The sequence below is a fragment of the Cinclus cinclus genome, chromosome 1 (genome assembly GCF_963662255.1).
Source record: "Cinclus cinclus chromosome 1, bCinCin1.1, whole genome shotgun sequence".
In the NCBI taxonomy this organism is placed as follows: domain Eukaryota; kingdom Metazoa; phylum Chordata; class Aves; order Passeriformes; family Cinclidae; genus Cinclus; species Cinclus cinclus.
The window spans coordinates 112,147,315-112,170,372 of NC_085046.1; the positions used below are offsets into that span (position 1 = coordinate 112,147,315).

General features: G+C 34.9%; 1 protein-coding gene across 3 annotated transcripts in view; it reads right to left on the minus strand.

Annotated features, from left to right (window-relative positions):
- ST18 (ST18 C2H2C-type zinc finger transcription factor) overlaps positions 1–23,058 on the minus strand; it is a 167,625-nt gene that overhangs the window by 51,176 nt on the left and 93,391 nt on the right. For 2 of the 3 annotated variants that reach the window (XM_062501612.1, XM_062501592.1), the window contains exons 3-5: positions 21,826–21,932; positions 15,107–15,161; positions 13,146–13,176 (exon numbers count right to left, since the gene is read on the minus strand). In XM_062501612.1, coding sequence (XP_062357596.1) covers positions 13,146–13,176; positions 15,107–15,161; positions 21,826–21,932 — 193 coding nt within the window. The remainder of the gene's footprint in view (positions 1–13,145; positions 13,177–15,106; positions 15,162–21,825; positions 21,933–23,058) is intronic. The other variant, XM_062501603.1, reaches the window with a different exon arrangement.

Here is a 23,058-nt window from a genome sequence, read left to right on the forward strand (position 1 = left end):
CCCATCCAGATAGGGCCCATCATTTTTTAAAATACATAAGATTCAACTTTTAGTAAAATCATTCCTGACACCATTCTGATCACAGGAAGTTGACAAACATAGTTGTCACTTATTTCCTAGGAAGTTCAAACTGCTCTCCATTCCCCAGGAAGAGATTTTTCAGCTCTTGCTTTTGCTGATGGTCCCTTAAACTGCTGATTTTGAACTCTATTTGGAATCCATTAGTTTGCAGGAACAAGTTAAAAGTTCTATCACATATCAGAAATTCCTCCCCTTTTCTACCTTACAGTGCTCAAAATGAAAATTTTAAATAAAATCAGAAAAAAAATTACAAGTGGCAGCTTTTTCAAGTACACATGATTTGTTAAGGATTTGGTAATGGAAAACAGGAATTTTAGCACTACGAAAATAATATATTGATGCCTTTGTAATAATATATTTATGCCAATTTCACCTTTGTCTTTAAAAGTTTCTATTTCTCTCTTTTCCTTGTACGCATTCATACACAGGCACACATGTAGGTTATTGCTGAATTGTCAAACTATACTTTGTCAAGTGGTAAACCTATAATTTAGCTTCTCTATTACTCATCTCTTAAATTCAACATCTAATAGTTTTGTTGCTATTTATCAATGGCCTGTTTGTTGTCATGGAACACTGATTCAGCTGTCAAGGTTATTTGGTAATCCAAGGCTCATAAAACAGGAGAAGCTCTTTTCATTATGAGCCTAAAGCCAATACATAGTTGGGTTCCCCCCCCCCCCCCCCCCCCCTTTAACTGTGCTTAAATTTTATGGATAACAAATCATGTTTGTGTTATCTAGAATGAGCAAAATTTTTATTATATCCTTTTTTTTAGTCAGTGATTCAGTTACCCAAATCAGTCTTGCATCAATTATCATAGTGTGAGACAAGAAGTTAAAATCTAAGACACTTAGAACCTGGCTGCATATGCTGAAAAAAAACCCAAGATAAATAATTCATAGATAGTTCATAACTAAATATATTCTGGGGGAATTTAATGGGTCTTTCCTTAATTTCTTTTTGGATCATGTCTTGAAGACACCGGTAGTAAACAGGCGGTACTGCCCATTGATCACCACCACAAAATATCTCAGAAGAAAGAGAGAGGTTTTAAGCAACACATAAACACATTAAGCTTTTCTTAAAAACTGGTCATGCTTGTTTTTTGTTTTTTTTGTTCATTTTTGGTAGGTTTTTGTTTGGTTGTTTGGTTGGTTGGTTGGTTTTGTTTTTGTTTGGGGTTTTTTAGTTGTTTTTTTTTTTAACTTTTTCATCTAATTGATGTGTTTGTCAAGCCTTCAAACCAACCTTTAACCATGTTGTATCCAGCAAGGATTTGTTGTAGTTAATCTGCTGGCAAGACCTCCAGACCTCTGAGGATTTTTTCTTATTCATAGTAGCCTGCAGATTGGCAAAGCGTAAAAACCAAGCAAAGAATTGCCATAGTGGGCAAAACTAAGGGTACATTCAGCCTGAAAACTGGTGTTTAATAATGCTTGTAATGGATGCCATATAAAATAATGAGACCAAAACACATCACATCTCACGTACACTTCTGAGATTCAAGAGAGAAAATAAATGCCTTTAAATATCAAGGCACTTACATCTATTTTCTACTGCTATGTAAGGATCCCATCCCTTATGTGAGTTTGTGCCATAAAACTTAGTGGAAAGTTTTAATTGTTGAGAAAATTATTTTAAATCCATAACATGAATTGTATTTTGACTGTTTGCCTAACTATTGAATTACAATTAAAGTACAGGATCTTTCGATGTGCACAAACATTTAACTTCACACCAGTATTTACACAGAGAAGGTTAGTCTAACTACTCCTTAATCATATTGTGATTAAAAATATTACCAGATGCTTTAGACCTTGATTGGGGTTCTTTTCCCCCAAACTTTCAGATGCCCTAAGACAATGTAGTCAAATACAATATTTTCCTTACAGGAGGGAAGAATTGATATTTGAAAATTCAGGGACATTTGCCACTCAAAGATGAAGAAGTAACATATAAGTGTTTGTAGTGGTTGGGCTTTCTTCTAATAATTTTAAGAATCAGAAGTATCTAAGAGGAAGGTAAACTTTTAATATCTCCCCATCTTAATCTCTCCTTTATATCAGTTCTCTAAAACACACATGAATTGGATGCCAACTCTTTAGCACAAGGGCTACCTAGGGTTTAGGCTAGAGTAGTGAAAATACCTGATCACCTAAAATAAGAGAAAAATTTTATGTTCCTCATAAACTGATGACTATTAGGAGAATTCACTAGCTTTCTGAATACTGAAAGAGGATGATCTTCTCCTAGGATGTCTTGCATGTCAGTTCACATTACATTGCTGATATAGTTTACATCAACCATCAGTGACAGAGGTTCATGAAAGGAGCTGTAATGTCAGGGTTCAAAAAAAGAGTGCAGGTAGTCTCATCACTGCAATTGAAAACCCAAACAGGTGTTGATAATTACAGTAACTTCAGATGGACAACAGAAGTTGGGAAGGTAGGTGGAGTGTTACTCAGACTCAGTGGTTTGTCATCAGGTTAAAACAGATTTATTTTCCACTTTCTTATTTGACTCTCATTGTTTGTGAAGATTGTATGTAAATCTTGTTGCTCAGTGAGAGTGAAGCAGCTCAGGTTGCTCTAAACAGGATAACAGACAGAAAGATGGTATTAACAGTTTCAAGAAGTCAGAGTCTCCACAGAAAATTTGAAAATCCACAGCACCACTCCGGTCTGCAAGAATTTTTTCACAGCCAGGGTCTTGGCTGGTGTTTTCAATGTCATGAAATTACTTACTGAATATGAAAGAATTAAAAAAATCTAACAGTATACAAAATCAAATCCTAGCTTCATAAAACTAGATACAAGTGACTTTAAGACACATAGATTAGTCACAGATTATATATATAAATATATACATAAAATATATGTTAAAAATTATATATATTTGAATGTTTTATTAAAAAGGAAAGAAAATTGTACCACTTTGGATCATATATACTAAAATATAAAATTTACAAGGTTTATAGACACTGGGAAAAAATAACAGCTAAATAGTAATTCTGCTTACTCTATCCCATGGATCTAAAATCCGTATATTTTCTGGATTCAAAAGGATGAAAATTTTCTCAAAGCATATAAAGAAAATTACTGGTGTAATAAAGAAGTATTTCTTGACCCCTCCCTTTTATATTTTTAAAGAAAGATACTTGATGAGATGCTTTTCATTAGTGAGAATGCCAGTTAAGAAAAAGCTGTAATGACTTCAACCCATTTGTGTACCCTTCAAGTCTCAATCCCAGAAGGATTTGTGTTTCAATACCTCCCCTTTTGTCTGCTGTATGCATTAAAAACATGTTAATTCATTATGTTAGGGTTTCTACTGCATTGTATTCTGATGTTTCATCCTGCAATGAATTTTCAATTGCAAACATCTTTCTACTCAACAGGATATGAAATTATGCTTACAGAGGTTTTGTATATCCATGAATTTACTCCTGAATCGTGGAATATGCTGGAGCAAAGGATAAAAGAAATCACCATTCCGCATACTTAAAATAAATAAAAGTAAGATTTGTGAAGTCTCAGGTGGTGAAAAATTGTATATGTCCAGAAAAAAATGTTTGATTTTCAAGTTATAGGTAGCTACACATCAACTACCTGAAGGACTTCAAGGAGTAAGACTGTGACTGGCAGCTGAGAAAATTGCCATCAAGGTTTGGGCTAAAATTATTTAGTAGTCTAAGACCAAGTTAAATCAGAAAACAAGAGGGTTTTTTCTCTAGCTATTTTAAGTAATTTTTGAAATTGTTAAAAAATCCCAAAATTATGCAAATAAAACCTTATGGCTTTATGTGAAGATATTAAAGAAGGACATTTGTTATTACTGATATGAGATTTTACAGATGAAATTGTGAAGGCTAGTCCTGGAAAGGACCACTGAGTTCTCATCACTGAGAAGTTAAAACATGTATTTGCCCCACTTGCTCACCTCGAGTCACAGTTAATGGTTTCTTCGATTTTATAGAATTAACCAAGATGCAGGATTATTTAAGATAATTTATAACATTTGGACTCCATGACTGAGTGTATTGCATTATACTGATTCAGACTAGGAGATGAGAAAAATCTGGAAAACTATTCCAGCTGGACACTCCCCAAAAATACATTTATGAAAGAATTCAGCAGGTAAAAAAACCTTTTCTTCCATCAACATTTTTAAACACTTAAATGGTTAGAGTATAAACCAATAAAATGTGTTGAAAAAAATTGCTCTTCATTTGGACAGAGAGAATTGGTTGCAATAAAGCTTAGAACTTAGAGGATTTACTCCAGTGGTAATTAAAGAAAATCTGACTGATTCTCATTTTTAAACAGCACACAAAACACCAAAACAACATCATGCCATCCCTTTGTAACTCATATAACTTGGTTTACAAGTTGTATCTGTGAAAGGGAGAGACTGTTCCTGTGCCCTGTAACAACCATTCCAGGGTTAAAGGACCTTCTAAAACTATGGAAGTTTATTGCAATGCTCTTTTTTTCTAAAATGCCAGTTGTCAGAAGTTCGGTCCAGGGCTGGAACAAGATGAAAGGAATGGACATGAGATATAGATGGGAAAAAGATAAAAGGGAAATTTGTATTTATGAACACTAGTATAGAGAAACACAAGATCAGTAACTTGGGAGTATTAAATGTCTTCTATATGCACAAATGGAATGTTTAGCTAGAAAAAAAAAGGAGCAGAACTGTACAGATAGTAATGTGGAAAAAATATGGTATCATAACTGAAGGCTGGCTGGAGCAAGATATTAAAAGATGTATTTTATTTTAAAAAGCCACATAAGAAAAAGCAAAGGAACTGTCATAGCCTTGTTGGTAAAAGAGGATTTATTAGACCCCATAAGAAGAGACTGGGGAGAAATGGGTAGTGGTGTTGAGCCATTATGTACTGAGCTTGGAGATGTCTCAGGCTGTAAACTGAATGTTACAGGCCACCTGACCAAAAAGAACGACTGGACTGTGAAATGATTTAGCAAATGCAAAGAAGCATGTAAAAAGAGTGGAGCAATGGTAAGTCAGCAGTAGCACAAGAAAAAGATATGCAGTTATGGTGAAATTTACCCATGCCTCAAACTCATGTCTCTGTGGATAAAAATTTCAGGCTGCAAGAGGTTCATGAAATGGCTTTTTATTTTTCTTTTTAAATATATTTTTATTTTTTTTTATTTAACTCTATTTTATTATTTTATTTTATTATATATTTTATTTTCATTATATTTTATTATCAGGATTCTCCACAAAGGAAAGGCAACATAGAGGAAGACAACAGAGATTTGACTTCTCTGATTTTCTTGTTTTCAGTTAACAAACTTGTAGGATCATAAGGATATTCAGATCATATGAAACATACTACGTATAAACCCTGAATTTGTAATACTACGTCAGTGAAATGGATGACTTCTTCAGTGTGTCATTCCATAAAACAAGAACTTAACATGGTTAAAGTTGTATGGTTGGAGCCTTTTCTAACAGGTAAGTTATTTTTAGTAAGAGCCAGTTTAGAGAAAATTTAGTTTTTATTCTGTGGAGCTCAAGAAGTTCCTAAACTCAGTAATATGAATGATGCCCAAGATCTGGGCCAAATCCAGCCTCCCTAGCCTCTTTTTCATTTACTCACTCAATCTGTCCAGGTTCAGTAGGTCAATAAATTCCAGTGGGACCCAGGCCAAGAATTTGGCTTAGAATGGATTAAGTTTCTAGGCAAATCTACAGATCATCCACACAACCTTTGCTTGCAGAAAGCATTGCAAATGAGTGGTCAGCTTGCTAATGCCAGTAAATGCTTAAACAAAAAGCATATTGGTAACTACAGTCTGGTTAAAGAAGATGTAAAGAAGATCAGCTTTGTGGTGGTGTTTTTTTGTTTGTTTGGTTGGTTGGTTTTTGGTTTTTTTTGTTTGTTTTGTTTTTTTCCCAACAGAGAACGAGACTGTAAGCAACTCATTGTCAGCAGCCAATACCTCCCTTTAATGTAGCAGGAGGTCCCATGGCTGCATTCTTTCCCTTTCCTTGCTATCTCCAGGCTGTACACAGTCTGTTTCTGCTCACTTTTGCTTGGCTGAATCAACCCTTGACATCAGTCAGAGGCAGCAATTCAGCTAGCCATAATATTTAACTCATGATTGATGTATATGAGGCAGAAGCTACGGGCTGGCGTTTCCACCTCTATATAGCTTGTGGTCATCTACAGGGAAAAGATCTGCCATAAGAGGAAATGAACATTTGGGGCTGTAATGTTCTGATGCATTCTGTCATGCAGCAGAAGGCATGAAGGCATATGCAACCCTAAATTTCTGTGTAGGTTTGGGAGGATAACATTTACTCTGTGCTGATAAGCACAGAAATTGTGATGGGGAAGACAACGACTTGTGTAATATATTAAATAGCATAAAAATTTTAGTCCAAGGTAGGGAATATTCTAAGATACAACTAGCTCTCAGGTAGAAAAAACTTGAAAATAGCTATCTCGATCTAGCAGCCACAATAAAGTGATGTGGATTTGACATATATTATAAAAAACCTCTTACAGAAAAACACAAATTAAAACTAAATTTTAATTACCCTTTTTAATATTAAATGGAGGCTTTAAGTAAAAATTTCTAAAACCACAATCAAATATAATAACAAAGAGAAAAGGGACACTGAGACTGTGGATTTTGACTAGAAATCAACAGAGTAGACATCAAAAAAGGCCCATAATATGCTAGAAATATATCTAAAGCAGCTGTTAAACAGAGCTATAAAAGTCACCTATAAACCAAATGCACATGAAATATCTACTAAAGCAAGCTAAAATACAAATCTGAAAACATGAAAGACTTTCTCTAAAAGTTCTAAATTAATCCAGGAAGAAAAGGTAGAGGTCACAGTACATAGATCAAAAGGTCTCACCATGTACAGGAATTAAACAAAGTACTAATCATAATTAATAGCTCCAACCACAGTTGCCTCAAAAGAATTGAGAGATATAGTTCTTACTTCAACCATCTTTGTGGTTATTCAGAACACTTCATTGAATATTTAAGTCAAAGAACTGTAAACCCCAAGGTTACCTGAAAAATATCAAAGAAATCATTACTTGTGGTCACCCAGAACCATGTTATCATGTATTGAAACAGAATAGTGGTTCTTATTACTGTACAAAGAGTGACAGCATAACAAGAGTGAAAAAACTTATCTGATCTCTATACACAAGTTGCAAACATTATATGTAAGCCTTAACCTGCTCACATGAATGTGGAAAGAAGAAAACTTGAAGTGGGAATGTTTGGATTTTGACTTTCTTTCTGTTTGTTTGTTGTTAACTGTTGTCTTGGTTCCTGGTTTAACAGCACTGATTTGGTTCTGAACTATGCAAACACCTGGTACTATAAAAAAGTCAAAAAGCCTGATGTTCATCAACTCATTCAAGCTCTAGGGAAAGAAAAGGAGGAAAATAAATGAGATGGAGAGGCAGAGTGAAGGGAGAGGAGGGATGACAGCTCTGTAGAATTCACAATTTGACAGTTAATTAAGAGGGTGACTGGGAGATGAAGGAGGAAACAAGGGAGGAACTTAGACATAACAGACTATAAACTTGATTGCCATTACAATTTTCATTAATGCTTGGGGGTTTTTTAGTTATGATTACTATATTGACATACAGGGTATAATAGTAAGGATAAGTGAGTTCTAACACTATTCTCTGTCACTCCTATGACTGTGACAATATTCTGTGACTATATACTTATCTTTGCCTTGCTGTAAATGGCACCACATAGTGATTGTTCTGTGTTTATGTTTGCCTGTTCAATGTTTTCTCTAACATCAACAAAACCATTCATTCAACATGCATTCAACAGATGCATTGAGGAAGGTAAGGTCTAGGACACCAGATAAAGTTCCTTAGGAACCTAACTGTTGCCAGAAAAGAATAGCAAATGAACAAGATTTAATGGGAATTTAAGAAAGCGTGATTCATAATAACATGGTAGATTTGCTTGTACCAGAAATCACAGAGTAAGAGGCAGAGGTTAATATTTTCAGCACTCCATAACCATTTCAATTTCTATAATGGCGAGGGCAGGGAGGAATTTCCTTTTCCAAGCTGAAGAGCAAGAAGCAGATACTCTAACTCATTCTGTTAACAGATATTGGGAATAGATACTCTTAGGATCAATGCCCATTGTTTAATTGAAGATCAGTTATCAATAGAAACATTATGACAGATCTTTGACTCAGGTGGAATGCTTAATCCAATATGTCATGGAGAAATATTGAAATGCCAAGGTGGCACAGCTCTGCCCCAGCCAGTTACCATCATGGGGAGCACTGGGGAGGAGAGCTGGAAGTGTATGCTGTCAACATCCAATCTTCAATTGCAAAAAATATACTTTCTGTGAAGCTCAGACATGTCTGGCAGTAGCTATAACTACTGACCATCTTCATTTAACATTTACTACTAAGTCTGTTTGAATTCAGAGATACAATTTGTTTCAGCAAATCGCATTAAAGACTGCAAGGGTCCCACACTCTCTGCCAGTGGGAGACAGATGAGACACCAGGAAATGCAAGAGTCCACCTCAGTTTCTGTTCCAAATGTGCTTATTCAGGATTATGTCAAATGTGCTTTTCCACAGCAGTTTCCAGAAAATCAGTCTCTGACCAACTCCTGTGGAAACAGAAGCCAAGCCTAAAGGACAAACCTGACAGTTTTTCCAGATGCCAGCTAGGAACAAACAGATTTCTCAGTCTTTGTCTCATTTCTAAGCAGTGCTGTGGGATAACACCACTGTGAAGGTGATAGCACAAATCAACCATAATCTCAATTCTTACTGAGGAACACCTTGGAGCCTTTTTGTGCGATATTTCCTCATGTGCTCACTTCTTCCATCACCTGAGTATCACTTTCACCTCCTTCTCCAGTCATCTGCCGTGGCATTGTTTTTACTTTTCACGCAAATACTTCTAAAAATCTGCTTCATGAAGTTCTAGAAAACAGTTGCCTATCATCCCTTTCTAAATGCAGCTAGGCATGAACAGGCCTTTTCCTTCATATCATGAGCTTTTCCTGACTGGCCAAATTCCCTTCTATCTACCAAATTCTCTACCTTGATTCTGTAACTGTCTGAAACAGAGCTCAGTTGTAATCACATACATGTAATTTAATAGTTCTTAAAGGAAACCAGGAAAATATTCAGCAATGTAGAATAAGGAACAGCTACTTCAGTTAGTTAAGTGCTTTTTAGCATGTTGCCATGTAGTATACAACAGCATATTAATGTACCTCTTCAAACATTAAAGGTAAAGTTAAGGAATACATTTTAAGATTGTAGTGTTTAAAGTTTAAAACAGATTTTCTGAGATACTTCAGTTCGATTGCTTGCAGGGTGGATTTGCTGGTTTCTCTCCCTCCAAACCAATAGACAGCAGCAAAAGGGTGAATTGTCCAGTTACTGCTTCTAACACGGAGACATCCAGATAGCTCTGCTCTGTTAGTCCTCTCTCTGCTAAAGCATTCAAGATACTCATAACTCCATACATTCACAATGAACAGTTCAACTTCCATGAATATCTAATATGTCTCACAACACCTGGAACAAGAGTTCCAGAGGAAAAAAAAAAGTTATTTTCCTTACTTTTGAAGAAGTGATGCAGCAGTGTAGAAAGTGAGGGGAAGTGCAACTATTCCCACCAAACAGCAATGCTGTTCTCCGTGGTTTGAAACACCTTGTGGACTCTACATTAATCATCAGTGACAGAAGCCCAAAACACTTGGTTTCACCTGTATCTAACTCAGAAAAGGTACCCTTTCTATTCAGATATGGATTTAGCCAAACTGATCTATTCTTCTACAATCCTGTGCTTGGATCAATCCAATTTGCTCTTCCTTGGTCTGACCCAGATGCCACTCCATAACCTACAGATGGTTCATTGTACTGTATCCCATCTGTTAAATAAAACACAGTAATGAGAATACATCACTCCAATATTCCTCACTTTACTTTGGTTTCCATTCTAATCCTGAACACAGCTGAAGGGCCTGGTCCTTTCAGTGGTCCATGACACAACTGTCTAAGAGAAGACCTCTTCATTCTGCTTCTCACAGAAGATGGATACAACAGAGCTTCTATGCCCAAAAGGTGTCAGATTCAAACTTGAATGTATGGAACTGGGATCTCCTGGCTGCAGCACTTCCTTCTACCACACACTGTTGTTTGCTCTGCATAGCTTGTGATAAAAAGATTCATCATATCTTAAGGTAGCTTAGCTACCAATGAAAACACCACAGCAGTACATTCTTAAATAAAAAATTAAATCATGTTGTTAATAAATAAATGATCAAGACTTCAGGGAGAAACAGTTCTGTTTTTGAAAGTCTTATTAAGCTTAGTGTACTATGCTTCAACAGTACAGTACATACAGTAGATTTTTAAAATAACCTTAATAAATTAGAACTAATAACACAGAAATATTAATAATGTCCATGTATAAAGAAAATTATTTATATATTGCTGAAAGTTGGGATTCCTTAGGGCATATAATTATACAAAATAAGTGCAAGTTTGACACATAAATTGTTGTGTATACCTAGAAGAAAAGTCTGTTCTCTGAAAAGTCAGTGCAGTGCAACAGAATTTTTAGTTATTTTACTAAGAAAGAAGAAAGAAAGTAAACCCCAGCTTTTCTCTTAAGATAATATTTTTCTAAAATATACTTTTTATGCAGAAAGGTGGTCCTATTTTTCAGGAGAAGATGGTTGATAACAACAGCATTAGCCAGTTTTCTTAGTGAAATCTTGGTTTTCTTGAAATGAAGAGATTTTTTTGGCATTGAATTCTCTTAAGAAAGATTTCAATGCCTGAAATTTAGAAAAGAAAAATTTTCATGCTTTATTGAATCTAATTGGTGATTGAAAGTCTTTGTTTTGGTTTTCATTTATTTTATTGTCTACTTTTGTGAAACACGAGTTACAGAATAAGAAAAGGCTAACAAATGCTCTAGAACCAATCAATGTTATGAAATTAATAATAATACAAAATGAGCATGTAAGCTTATGTAGTGTCTTTCATGTAGAAGTATCCCAAGGCACTTTGTAACAGAAACTCAGTAAGGAGTGCAAAAGTGCTTTGTCAGATAGGATAAGCCAGGGGAAAAGGGGAAATTAATTAAGCATGGATTTAAATTTCTCAGCCAACACAGCATTTAGAACCTTGGTCAGAAAACAGAACGGTTCCAATATCTGTGTCCAGGGAACACCACAGACTGTTTCAGTCTTTAATTCTTGAGGAATGTTCAATAGTTTTCCGACAATAATATGGGTATGACTAACAGGAATGCAGGCCGGTGGCTGCATTTACGAAAAGCAGTCCCCACTTCTCTCCCTCTACTTTTTCATGGACAAGTAGATTCATAAAAGTTGATCACCTGACTTGTATGCCAGTCATTTGACTGTGGAGATACCCAGCATGGGATTTGGTACAGCAGAAATTATAAATACCAAGTTAAGGACTGGATAATGTGTTTCTGTGCTGTTTAGCTCACTGTTTTTAACCAGTGTATGTATCCTTATGGAGGTGGTCCACACCTCTGACAGAGTGATCTGCTACCCAGTAGTTCCTAAGACACCATGTATTTCACAAGGAAAAATAAAGTTGCTTGGGAAAAACTATAGCAATCAATAATACATAAGTCACCGCTTCCCTGATGTTGCAGGAACGTGCACATCCTCTATTTTTCAAACATTTTTCTCTTCAGAACACATGGACCATCCTTTTTATTGGATGGCTGCCTCTTCGGATTAATGCATCCTTCTGGTGCATAAATTAGCGATGCGCAGAAGAAAAAAGGAGAAGCACTAAATCTCAGGAAACTGAAGCCATACAAAAAATGAGATTCACAGTAGAGCTGTATGAGTGAATCACCATGAATAATTTTTCCAAAAAGTTAGCCTACACTTCTGTTCATGGAGTAGCTATAAGAAGCTTATAATTTCTTCAGTTTTATTATAAAATAAAACCTTAAAATATTGTATTTCTTCACTGCAAATAACTTCCTGTAGATATTTCATGTCCTAATTTAATAGATGGGGCATTTTTGGTTGACCAAATAAATCACATGATGATTTTTCTGTTCCCTAGAAGGATGAACCCACAAGCACATGTTTTAGACACCTGCTGTTATAAGGTAAGCAGCTCAGTAACATGTGGTGAAAAGTGAGTGTAGGGAAAAAAAAATAATTTACAAAAGCTCTAAAGATCTTTCTGCAATTTTTTCCCCAGTATTTACACTGAAGCTGCAATGAATTGTAATTCTAATTTAAAAACTCTAGGAGTTTTCAGATACCCCCAAATATATTCCTTCTTTCAGATTTGGTACAGAATAATCTGCCAATCTTTCCAGAGTTTAATCTAAGATTTTGGATCAGTTGTTTGGATTTGGTGCAGACATATGTAGATTAAAGTAGTTACGTTGAAATTTTACTAGAATATTTTCAGTCTGACATATCCTTGTGCAGCTTATGGTTTTGAGTGGACTGACATTCTTTGTGCAAGTTTGAGAAATACTCCCTGATACTTCCATAAACTATGAAACTTCAACAAATACTTAAGAAAGAATGAGCCACTAGTGCATTTAGAATTTACAGGAATAAGGAATATACAGATCAGTTTTATAAAAGCCATCTAGTAAAACATATTAATATCTCTTGTAACGTTCAGATATTGAAATATTATAATACATCTTAAAGGGAAAAGAAGACTGAAGATCTGAAGATTCACCAGAAATTATCTTTTGTGTGCCCTGACACAGGCTGAAGCTAAAGACAACATACCAGAATCCTGCCCACTTCACATTACTTTTGATTATGCTTGCATAAATATTGCTAACACTCTGCTTCAGTTTTTTGTATATCTGAAAAGTGAATCCGCATAAATTATCATTTTCAGATCGATTTTAAAGCTTTACAAAATACATTTGTTTGATTCTTTATTTTATAGCAGTAGCAGTGGTATAAATTTGTCAATATAATAAGAAAATAAAACTGAAAAATAAAAAATATAAGTTCTTACCTGAGCTCTTGAGCTATAGAGTCCACTTGAACTGTTAATAAAAGCAAGAAAGAATTAATTAGTTTACACTTCCAGGCTTGTGCTTTCTGCAGCCTTGCACCTGCCTATCTGTAATGACAGAGGAGTGGCTATCAAAACACAGGTGGTTATTTCATGCTAACCACAAGATTGTAGCTACTAGTGACAAATGCTAAATGAACATGTAATTCTCACAGTTATTTTAGGATGCATGAAGCATGGAGTATGATGTTCAGTGGAACAATAAGAAAAATTTTAAAAAATTAATTAGTAGCAAAGACCCTTGTTTTTCTGGAAAAAATATAATGCAAAATCTATTATTTTTCAGAATTTAAAATCAGTTTGGGAATTGCAAATGCTGGTGTTTACAAATTCCTGCCCACTCAAGAGTATACAGCATATTGACAAGGCCAACAGGTGTCTCTGGGGATTACTCATATTGCAGAGGCAACTTCTTTTGTTTCCACTTGTGGGGAAAATGTTCTTGATATATTAATTACTATAAGAATGCATGCACATATATAAAAACTTGGAGGAAAAAAATTCTTAAGTTTTAAAATTGTGTTATTAGACTTTTGATTGAAAAGGTATGAAACCCCTATTAACTACAACTAAAGTTTGCTCTGCCAGCCAAACTGTTTTAACTCACAGTCCTGACTAACAGAGAAGACATGCCCTAATACTGAGGTATTATAATAATAATTTCAGTGATCCCCACTGAGGGTTGCATCAAAGTTTTGGTATGACAGTGACTATGTTTTTTAAAAAGTTTTGTCTGTATTTACACCCTTATCTGCAGTCAGTCTGTGGTACTTCAATGCTCTTCCTCTGTCTTTCCCTGAGTGAAGTCTAGCACTTTTAGCTCCTTTGATCATTTGAAAATAGAGAAGTAATGCCAAACCACTCTAATTTTTCATTCTTACCATAATTTGAACCTGAAGGCACAATATTAACAATTCAAATTAGTGAGTTGTGACAACAAATAGAAGTAGTCTGTTTTGCACAATCCTGAGAATGCACAATTCTCATTAAAATCAGAGTGAAGGATGGGTGCTTTGTGCCTCTAAAAATAGTCATAAGCAAAAATGTACACATGGTAGGCAAAACTCTGACATTTATTTGTAAGTATATCCATTTTTAACTTATCAAGTCAAAAAAAGTGTTTTAAATAAAAATAAAAACTTATTTTCCTGGGAGGGCTGTACTGCTAGTCAATCTTGTTTCCCAGATGTTGAGATCATTAAAGGCCTGTTTATCTCTCAGTACTGCATTTCCATCTGTTCCTTACAAAAAGAGAGTAATATCTGGGAAATACAACTATGTCATAACCTTGCAAGTGAAACATGAACACCAATACTTTAAAAAGCCCCACAAGATTCTCTTCTGCCACATACACCTGTACCTTATGATTAAAGAAAATTCACTTCTGGACCATTTACACAGAGGTTTTATAGATAATTAATGGGAATAGACATTCCCAAAAAACATTCAGGGGTCTGAGATAAAGTTTTGATACACTATTTGTAAAGCATCCATTCAATGTTGTCAAATCTACTCAATGTGGAAAATAATCTTGGGGTTCTGTTGTTGTTTTTTTTTGGTTGTTTTTTTTTTTTTGGGGGGGGTTGTTTGTTTGTTTGTTTGTTTGTTTGTTGTTTTGTTGGGTTTTGGGGATGTTTTTGCATAATAAAAAGAGTAACCTTTATTTTCTTTGGAAAATAACTCAAAGAAAATAGCATCTGTAGATTTTTTTGGATTTTCTTTATACCATAGCTGATAACATCATGCCTCTTGATGCCTGCAGTCTGTGTCCTGCTTTGATTAAAAAAGCAGCCGTAAGGAAGCTGCAGAGTCTCTCACTGCACATTAAGGGCTTTGCACAGGAACTATGATATTTCATGGTGTTCTGGGCACAGGGTCGTGGAGCATGCTTGCTAACTCACCCTTGGTTCCTTTGGAGCGTGTGCGCAGCTTTTTATTTTCCCCATCTGCATCCATCTGTAATATTAACACAAGGTCTTTAATTCATACCTTTTGCCATTGAGAAAAAGAAATAGTCCAATGTTTTTTTTTTTTCACATTTCCAAAGGCTAGACAGTAATAAAAAAAAGAATAATCATGCCTTATTAATCTTGTCAAAGAGATAAAAAGCCATCTGTGAATATCTAGTAAATACCTAGGAGATACCTTTAATGATGCAGATTTGTTTAATAAAGTGATGGTTATGACTGACTCTGTAGGTTTAATGATAAGGTCTACAGGTGTTAGCTGAAGGCATAAGGTTAGAAAGAGTAATGCTGGATGAGTGCTGCTTTCAGCATCTACCTCCTGAAACAAAAATCCCAGAAAGCTGCCGTGACTACAGGAACTCTGCATTTTTATTCTAACTGAGGCATAGCTCTATAGCTATGTTGGAACCTGCATTTCTGACAACTTCATCTTTAAAACATGAAACCTTCTCGCTTGACAATGCATAACAACACATATACAGCTTTGAAATTATTCATCACTTAATCAACTACTTATTTAAGAAGTTTTGTTTGAAGAGACAGTGAGTTACAGGTTTATAGGAGGTTTTTTTTGGGCGGGAGAATATAGTGCCCAGATTTCTATTTTACATTTACAAAAAAAAACAAACCAAACCAACCAAACAAAAAAAAACCACAAAAAAACAAGCAATGAAAAAGCAAAGACCTCTCCCAGAAAGTCAACTGCTGTCATAAGTTTTCTAACTGAAATAAGAGAGTTTCAAGATCAGCTGTTCTCACTACACTTTTGGCTGCATCTAAACCCAAACTGGAAATATGCACCTTCTGGTCTTGGATGTGGCCCAGACACATAATTATAGGGGCAGGCTTTCAATCCATGGATTTTATTGCAAACCCTGAAATTCAAAGGGATTAAGATTTCATGTTGCGGTGTGGAGAACTGTGGTGACATATAGCAGATTGTACATTGGTGCAATTTTGACCATGTCCAGGGAGGCAAACTCCTTTCTAAAAGTAACACCTACTTTTTACAGAAGGAGGACTCTATCACCAGGATATTTTTTCTAGGGTAAATATTGGGAGCCATGGGATTTTTCTTCAGTCTCCGAGGGAACCTTGCTATCTGTCTTTGACTGGAATCTCAGTTTCCCTGTTTGTAAAATGGTGATGATAAAATATACTGTTGACAAAGCAATTCCCATGGGCTTCTGCAGACCAATTTGCAGATTTATAAGGCTATGTTGGGTGATAGGTAGGTGTGGAGACCAGAAGTTGCCAGGCATCTCTCCCTGCAAAATGTCATAAGATAAATAGTGATGTCAACAGAAGATCTTGTCTATTATTTCACTTTTTCTTTCTGAGTGTCAGCTGAACTGCACTGAACTGAGGAAAGATGCAAGAAGTCCTGTTTGTGCCTTTTTCCATTTATACAGTTGAACCTCTGAGTATGATTTATTTTTAGCTCTATATGACTCAGATTACTGAGTTGTTTTGAAGGTCTTATCTGAAAGAACATTGCAGAATATGAAAAAATTGACCTGAGAAATAAAATGAGTAAAGTCAGCCTTTCTAGGGGATAAAAAACATTTCTCTAATTTCCTGGTGTTTATTTGTTTGTATATATGTTTGAAAATTATAAGCAGCTATTGGAATCACAATACCTGCTTGGAGAGAACACAAACATTTGAAAAGGTTAGTCATGGATATGAAGAAGGGTAATTCTAGAACATAGGTTAGTCATGTCTGAAATGAAAATATAAATTGATGGAAATGCACATCAAAGCCAGACAATGATACCTTTTCTCTGTTTAAATTTGCATCTGATATTGATTATTAGCAGGGAAAAACATGAGGGGCTTCTGTTTATGTGGTGGGGCTGATGGCAGCCTTTACTTGTTACTATCCTTAAAAGCTGGAGAACGAGTTTTTGCAATGTGACTGCAATGGTAATGGGAAATATGGCTCTGTTCTCTGATGCTGAGTTGTGATTGAAGGCACTGACCTGCCATAGACTTATAATAGGGGAGCAGGTGTGGCAATGATGGACTTTAATTTCCTTTAATAAACCTTTTATGTGCCACACTTTTACTGCCATTCTATGCTCTCCAAGGTCCTGCACATAATAGGTTCATTACTTTTGATTACTATAGTCTATTGAGACAAACAACTCCAGAACACACTATATATTATGTTCAGTTAAACCAATATAGACTATTTATCCAATGTGCATTATTTCACCTGCAACTCTACAGGCAAAATTAACAACAGCTCCTGTAAGCTAAAACTATTAAAACCACTGGTACTCCTTTGTCATCATTTCATAATAAATACCACACCAATCACAGTGCTGCTCTTTTAATTATGAAACAAAAAGTACCCACTGCTTCTACTGAGCAGCAGTTACTTTGGTCTAAACAGCAGGTTGCATTGTGATGAATATTTAAAAACTGCACAAAGCCTGAAAACCAATGATAAAATCAATGTAGGTGATTTTTCAATCCATTTTCTTTCCTTGTAAAAAGTTTCACAGTACAAGATATCTTTTTATCAACTCAAATTTATAGGACAGTTTAGCCTGGTGCATACACATATCAAAATAATCATCGTGTCTGTGCTGTATAAAAGACACTTTAACATACAAAACAGTCCTATGCATTAACTTGCAATCCAAAAGTAACAGAATAAAATGGAAATCTTTTAACTATGTCAGCAAAAAGCCTCTCTTGCTCACAATTTAAATGTACTATCTTTGTACAGAGCTTGGTAGTTCTTTTAGGGACTGCTTGATATTGATACACAGTGAACGAAAGTGTCTCACTTCTATTTTTCATCTGCATAGTGATAATTTTACATGAACTTGCAGCAAAAAATGGTTAGCAAGAAGCATTCAAACTTTCAAATCACCCATGGAACAACAAGAAGATAAAATTCTGAGAAATTCTAGCCAACATTTTTAGAAGTAATTGTTATGAAGGTGTTAATTTGAGACACATATTATTACTGTTGTGACTGTAAAAGTTGGGTGGATTCTGGAAGGTGCTTCATGCTGTCAAAGCTGGGGGATGGCCACCCTCCCTCCCACTACTTATGTTGTCTTGAGTTAAGAATCCATAAGGGGTAAGTAGAATGATCATGTCTGCACAAAATCCTCATGCAATATCTCACTGCTAATTTTTTTAGCCATAAGGACCATGGGCATAATAAAATGTTTGCCAGGAAAATTTTATTGGGGGTTATTGTCCCATAATGTTAAGGGCAAGCTTTACAAGAATAATGGCCAGTGAGTAGTGGAACTTGGTCCACTTAATCTTTGTGCTTTATAGCTAGATTCTCTGCTTTGATGGATTTTAAACTCATCTAAACATGTTCTGTTCAAAATTAGTTGAAGTTAACTAATGGACTTCAAAGGACTTAGTGGGAAATATGCAGACAGAAACACAAGGACAGAGGAGCAACAGCTCTGCAGTCCAAAATTATTAAGCAAGTAGGCTAAGAAATAAATGCTTTTTGCATCAGTTCTGCTCCTTTTCTGTGATCTCAAAATTTACTGAAGATGTTGAATAATTTTCTGAAAAGATGTTCGAACATATCCCCCGAGCTTTATGAAGACCCACAGTCTAACTTCATTCTGATCCTTCCTCCATTTTTCCTTTAATGTTGATTGGGATTTAATTGTAAGTCAACAACTAAATTGCAGAAAACTGACTGGAGTCATTGACAATACCCCAAATTCTGCTTGGATGAAACTGTAATAATTTGCTATTTAACTGCTACAGGGTATTCATGTTTCTCCAGATTAATTTACTGGTGCAATAGCAGCAATCATACCTTCTGAGCAAACTATTCCAGAGTTCCTGGCTGCAGGAACCAAATGGAGCTTCTTTTGTTTGTACCATCCCACTGCAGTTAACAGACTCAAGAGCAGCACCTGGAAATACTTCCCTGAGTGAGAGAATCAGGATTTGGCTCTGAGTTTGGTTTTTTATGTGCCTGGAGTCTGTCTGTGCACATGTGCATGTACTGATGTTATAATAGGATCCAAGAATATGACTAGCATCTGAAAATAGGGCATGTTCAATAAATTAGAATAATGACAATAATAATAATAGCAACTATTTCAGTTTACTTGCACATTTTAAAATTGGAATTTCAGAAACTAAATTGACACTTCTATCTGGGTAGGATAGTTTTACAGCACATTCCTGGGAATAAACTATGGCTTAGGGAAAGCAGTGCTGCTGACATAGGTAAAAGTGAAATGCATCTCCTGCAAAGAGTTCACATAAGAGCAATGTACTTTGTAGTTTCCATTGCAATCTTCATGCAAGCATGACTTTCCTGAAGTGGGTTTCACACTGCTGAAGTGTCAGTCTGTTTCCTTTTGCATAACCAGCTACAGGAGTAAAAATCTCCATTTTATCTAGAGATAAAGAGTATAAGCTTTACCATTGTACTATGAGTTTCCAACTGAAAGTTCTACACAATTTTCAAAACTAAATTTGGGGAATCATTTTACTAGGACAAACTTATCCTGATTTTGAGAGGTCTGGAAAAATAATAACTTTTTTCTACTATATATTTTTAATTTGTGAATTACTTAATATTGAGACAACATCTTCTGTCACAAGCTTAGTGAACTCAGAAGAAAAAAACCTTGCCAATTTTTAAAGCACACAAATCCATTCTCAAGTCTCCAACACAAGCCACAGACTTCAAAGCTGCAGTCAGATTCTGCTAAGGACAATGAACAGGACTGTGCTATGCTGTGTCCCAAGGTGACACAGCACTCTGCCTACTTCTCCCTAAAGCAAATAATACCTCAGAGCAAGATTTTCAGTGGTTTTGATACCCATATTTTGATATTTGTTTTCACTAACTCATGTAAGATTCTACTACATAAAGAGAGAATAAAGTCATAGAGAAAAAAAAAAATAATAAACCTGAAAACAAGATTTCCTATAGCCTGCCAAGAAAAGTAGAGCACTATTTGTCTGTATGTGTATATGTGTGCTGACTGAACCTTTCTCTTAGTCTTTGGTAGCAATTTTAATATGAAGTAGTAATCTCACACTGACGGTGAGAAGTATTGTGAGAGAAAGAAATGCTGAGAACACATATAAGAGCTTCTAGACAAAGTTATGTATTTCCACTGCTGGCAGTAAAAATAATCCTGAATCCAAATATAAATTTGTTAGGGACATTGCTTGTAATGTGGTAAAAGTTTCTTGCTCTTATTTTCCTTTCTTTTTTTTTTTTTTAATAATAAGTTGATGACCACAAAAGAAAAATATTTAGAAATACATTCCTAAAGACTATCATTAAAAATATGCCTTGTTTAGTGATTTTGACTATTCTTAACCAAGGAGTCATCTCTTCTTCTTTTTTTTTTTTTAATTTTACTTTAGTTTGCTCAGTGCTGTGCCTGATTTCTCTAGGAAAAAGTTGAATGACATGGAAATAATTGGTTCAGCTCTATGAATTTCTTGGGAATTAAAGTAAGTACATTTACTAAATGCAAACTTTAAATCATGTTTATAACACATATAAATCATCAACAATTTGGCATTTTATAGCGTGATTGAATGGTGCATCCATTTTTGAGAAGTAGCTTTTTTATACTGAATTCCCTACTTGAAAATATGCAGAGACAAAATAAGCCTTAGATCAGAGGCAAGCTTGAATAGCTTTATAATGAGGATGATTTATTTTGATTCTCGCTTCTGATTTCTGAGTTGTCACTGCTGTTGTATACTTCATCCATGCAACTTTGCACAACTGGCAGTGCTGAATATAAACCAAAGCCATATGTTTATGTCCTTTTGCCAAACGACTACAGCAAATAGTTCTATTATTCCCTTAGGTAACCAACATGTGCCAAGTATTTCTATTAGTCTTCTTTACCAAGGCTTTAGAGGGCAGAGTCACAGCTTCATGAAATTAAGGGGCAACTGTTAGTTTTAAAATTCAGAGAAAAATTTTATAATATACCACGCTGAAATGCAGCTCAGCCCAGGCTACTTTCTGGAGGTTTTTCTTCCTAGATTATTATTTTTTATGTAGCTCAAAGTCTTGTCACTATTTCCTGTGCTAGTATATATTAAATATAATATTTTAGAAGAAAGGAAGAGTCAATATTAAAAGAAAAGCTTTGATGCTTTGAGATCTTTTTAAGTACACTAAAGTTCTAGCTCACTTTACTGCTATATAGCCTAAAAAAATCTCAAAACAATAAACCTTATATATATATATATATATATATATATATATATATATATATATACATACATATATACATATATACATATATATATATATATCACTAATAAATTATTAATCAAAAGTTAAATTTTTGCAATGCATTGTGAAATATCTTGTCATTTCTGGAGTCATATAGATTAAAAGATATTAATTTTACTGACAGCATGTATGGCTAAAAGAGTGTAATTCATAATCTTAAGAACTGGAATTTCTACATATTTACAAAAATTTTCATCTCTTCAACTATTTAGTACTGCTATGCCTGACCATTGAAGACTTTTTTTAAAGCAGCAGATATTATGCAAGAAAAGTAGTTCTAGTGCATGAGGCACAACAAATGAAACTACAAAATATTCTATTACTAACATATAGACATACTTCTACTCAAATTAACTTTTGCAAATTAATTATCCCACCTTTGCGTGTTTCCAGGTGAAAATACGTGCAGATTCCAAAGGACCAAATTTGTCACACAGCCCAAGATGCTTTGCCTGATTTAACAGACAATCCTCAAATTCATTCTCTGGAAAAAATAGACAAAAACCAAAAAAATTCCCAACAAAACAAAACAAAACAAAACAAAACAAAACAAAACAAAAAACCCAGCTGTACTAAATAAAACACAGATGTAAAAGGACACTCTAAATCAAATGGGTGTATCATCCAGGTGCGATGTTTTCTTCAGCGGTTTTACAAAGATAGGGTGTAGAGGCATCAATGATGCTTCTAAAAGCCGTAAAGAATAGTTTTTCTTTTCTTATAGTAGTTTCTTTACATTATTAATGCCCTTTAGATAACTTATGAAATAGACCTACACTAAGAAAAGGTCTTCGTCTTGTGTGGACAAAAATCTACCATTTCTTTATGTAGAAATTCCTAGTCAAATATTTTAATTACATTAGAACCCCCTTGACTGAGTGGGATGTTTCAGTTCATGTTGTAAAATAAATGAGAAGCATTCGGAAATATTTTTAAAACAGAGGAAAACCCCTCCGTTTTATTTTTTCTGACTTCAAATATTAAAATTTAAAGTTTAGCAGGCTGTGAGCGTTCTCAGCATAAGCCAAATTAAGGAAATCTTTGACATTTCTCCACGCTCAATTTTTATTCCTTTCTGTGAGAGAATTTATGCTAAATCAACAGTGGCAGTGAGGGAGGTAGAGCTGCAGAAGTTTACATCTGAGCGTACAACACTGAGATCCTTGTTTTAAGAAACACTGAATACCCACTAACACTTAAAGTTCTAGGCACTTGCAACCTGGAAGAACCTGACAATGAGCTGTTATTAAGGGCAAGTTTTATTTAGGGGCTGCTCATAACACTAGTGACCAAAACATTCAAATTTTGCAATCAGTTGCAAATTCAGAGGTTTGTTTCACATATCATCCAGTGTATTTAGTGAAATAGAGCTATTCATTGATGATATTCTAATAACAAAAAAGATTGCAAATAAATTTTCAGAACTTTAACTATTCTTTTAATGATATCCGATGGTGTTTTTTTCAAGAAAATTTTAATGTTACTTTTCTGAAATTGCAAACATTCTCAGGGAAGCTAGAGTTTCTTGAGTGATTAATTTCTGCTTGTGTCCAAATAGATAGGATACTAGTTTCATCCCATCAACAACTTTTAATTACAACCAGTACACT